The 1792-nt window shown below is 46.6% G+C and overlaps 1 protein-coding gene across 1 annotated transcript in view; it reads right to left on the reverse strand.

Annotated features, from left to right (window-relative positions):
* LOC103584989 (serine/threonine-protein kinase Nek5-like) overlaps nt 1-1792 on the reverse strand; it is a gene marked incomplete at its 5' end in the record, with an annotated part of 63302 nt that overhangs the window by 43779 nt on the left and 17731 nt on the right. Inside the window, 1 exon segment of the mRNA XM_008565842.1 lies at nt 570-662. Within this exon segment, the coding sequence (XP_008564064.1) occupies nt 570-662 (93 nt within the window).

Below are 1792 nucleotides of genomic sequence, written 5' to 3' on the forward strand. Positions count from 1 at the left end.
GCCCCACACTTGAGTTTCTTATTCACAAAATCAATATATTGTAACTCCCTGAAATGTAAAATATTTAATCACAGGAACATTGTTTATGAGGCCATTTCACAGGTTGAATAATTCTCAGAATTAGCTGAAACCAACAGATTCATTTAGCATTAAAATCATATAATCTTTTCTCAGACAGAAAAACACTCTCTTGAGATCCATTTGATATTCCAACTCTGCTCAGCCTTCTAACCCCATGAAAAATGTAAGGTTGAAATGGAAAAGAAGTTGACCATCAGATTTCACGACCAACACGCCTGGGACACTGGCTCAGACCACCCAGAGAGCTGAACATTCATATGCTAAAGGGCAGCAGTTCTCAAACTTGGCTGCACTCTGAACCACCTGGCAACTTCTGCAAACAGGTTGCCTGGGCCCCATCCTGGACCATTTAAGGTGGAGGCTAGGCATTTGAGTGTTTAAAACATTCCCCACACGATTCTATCGCACAGTGAGGAGTAAGAACCAGCGGCCTAGCTAGAGCAAACTCACTGGGAAGCACAGAAACACCTAACAACAGCCATCACTACCTGCGCAGGTGCTTCTTCCTCAGGTGCATCTTGGTGGACAGGCAGGTTACTCTTCTTCACCAAATAGGTTTTATGACTTACTTTTGAGTGTTCCTTTAACACAAATGACATGCAGTTAACGAGATAGGTTCCGCTTGAGTTCTGAAGGCCACTTTATTGTATGTACCCAGCCTGGATCTGACTGGCTCTAGTGAGGCTGCAGATGGATGAGCAATGCAAGTGGCTGGATGGAGCCCTCTTGATGGCCCCTTTTCCCTATGGCTGCCTCGAAATTCCCCAAATCTTGCTTTCCTAGTCTCTCTAGAAACGTCTGCTATCCATCCTCCCTGGACTCAGGTTTCCCATCACAGACCTGCCTTAAATATGAGGCTGATGATGGCACGAGGTTCCCCACCATGAACCAAGCCTCTGCTTGGGAGAGAACCACCTCCAAGCTGCCCCTCGTAGCACGTCCGGTCCTCTGTCCGACCTCTGCACGGTTCTTTCAGAATGCCCTCCTCCTCGGCTCTGCCCCTCTGAATTCCACTGTTCTCCTCGGACCCAGTTTAGGCCCCACCCCCTCCTTCTATAAAACCCCTCAACCTGCTCCTCCTCCCCATCTTTGCTCCTATGGACCCACAGGACTTCAGTCTTCTACTATTACTGTTTCACACGTGTCTTATCTGTCCAACTATTTATGTGTAAAACTGCAAATGCTAGAAGAGTAGGTATTTTGAGTCAGATATTTAAGTATTGGTCTGCCTTGTGATATCTAAGTGCCTGCGGAGGAGTTACTTAACTTCTCTGCTATGGGGAACAAATGAGATGAACTGCGAGAGAGCTCTAGTTCAGAGCCTGGCACATACAACTGAATTGTACCATATGCTCATTTAACTTATATTAATTCATCTGTATGCACTGGGGGGATGGAGTGGGGAGGGAGAGAAAAACAGATTGATTTCAGTGGTGTGGCGGTTCTACCCAACGGGTGTGTAACCCAGTGAGTGTGAGATGGGAGACGGCATCTCAGGCCTGCAGGCCTCTCACAGGAGGAGCATTCCAGGGTGCTGAGGGTCTTCTTAGCATTTAAATATCCATGTCTTTATCATACAACATGGTCTCCAAACAGAGGCCAGCTATTTCATCTGGAGCTCTACTAAAGCAGCAGCAATCTGCTCCAACACTAGAGACCCTCCTGAGAGACGGAAGGATGAATTTCCAATGTGGCATCTTGAAGGAATTTT

This window comes from Galeopterus variegatus, unplaced genomic scaffold (assembly GCF_000696425.1).
Source record: "Galeopterus variegatus unplaced genomic scaffold, G_variegatus-3.0.2 Scaffold208, whole genome shotgun sequence".
In the NCBI taxonomy this organism is placed as follows: Eukaryota; Metazoa; Chordata; class Mammalia; order Dermoptera; family Cynocephalidae; genus Galeopterus; species Galeopterus variegatus.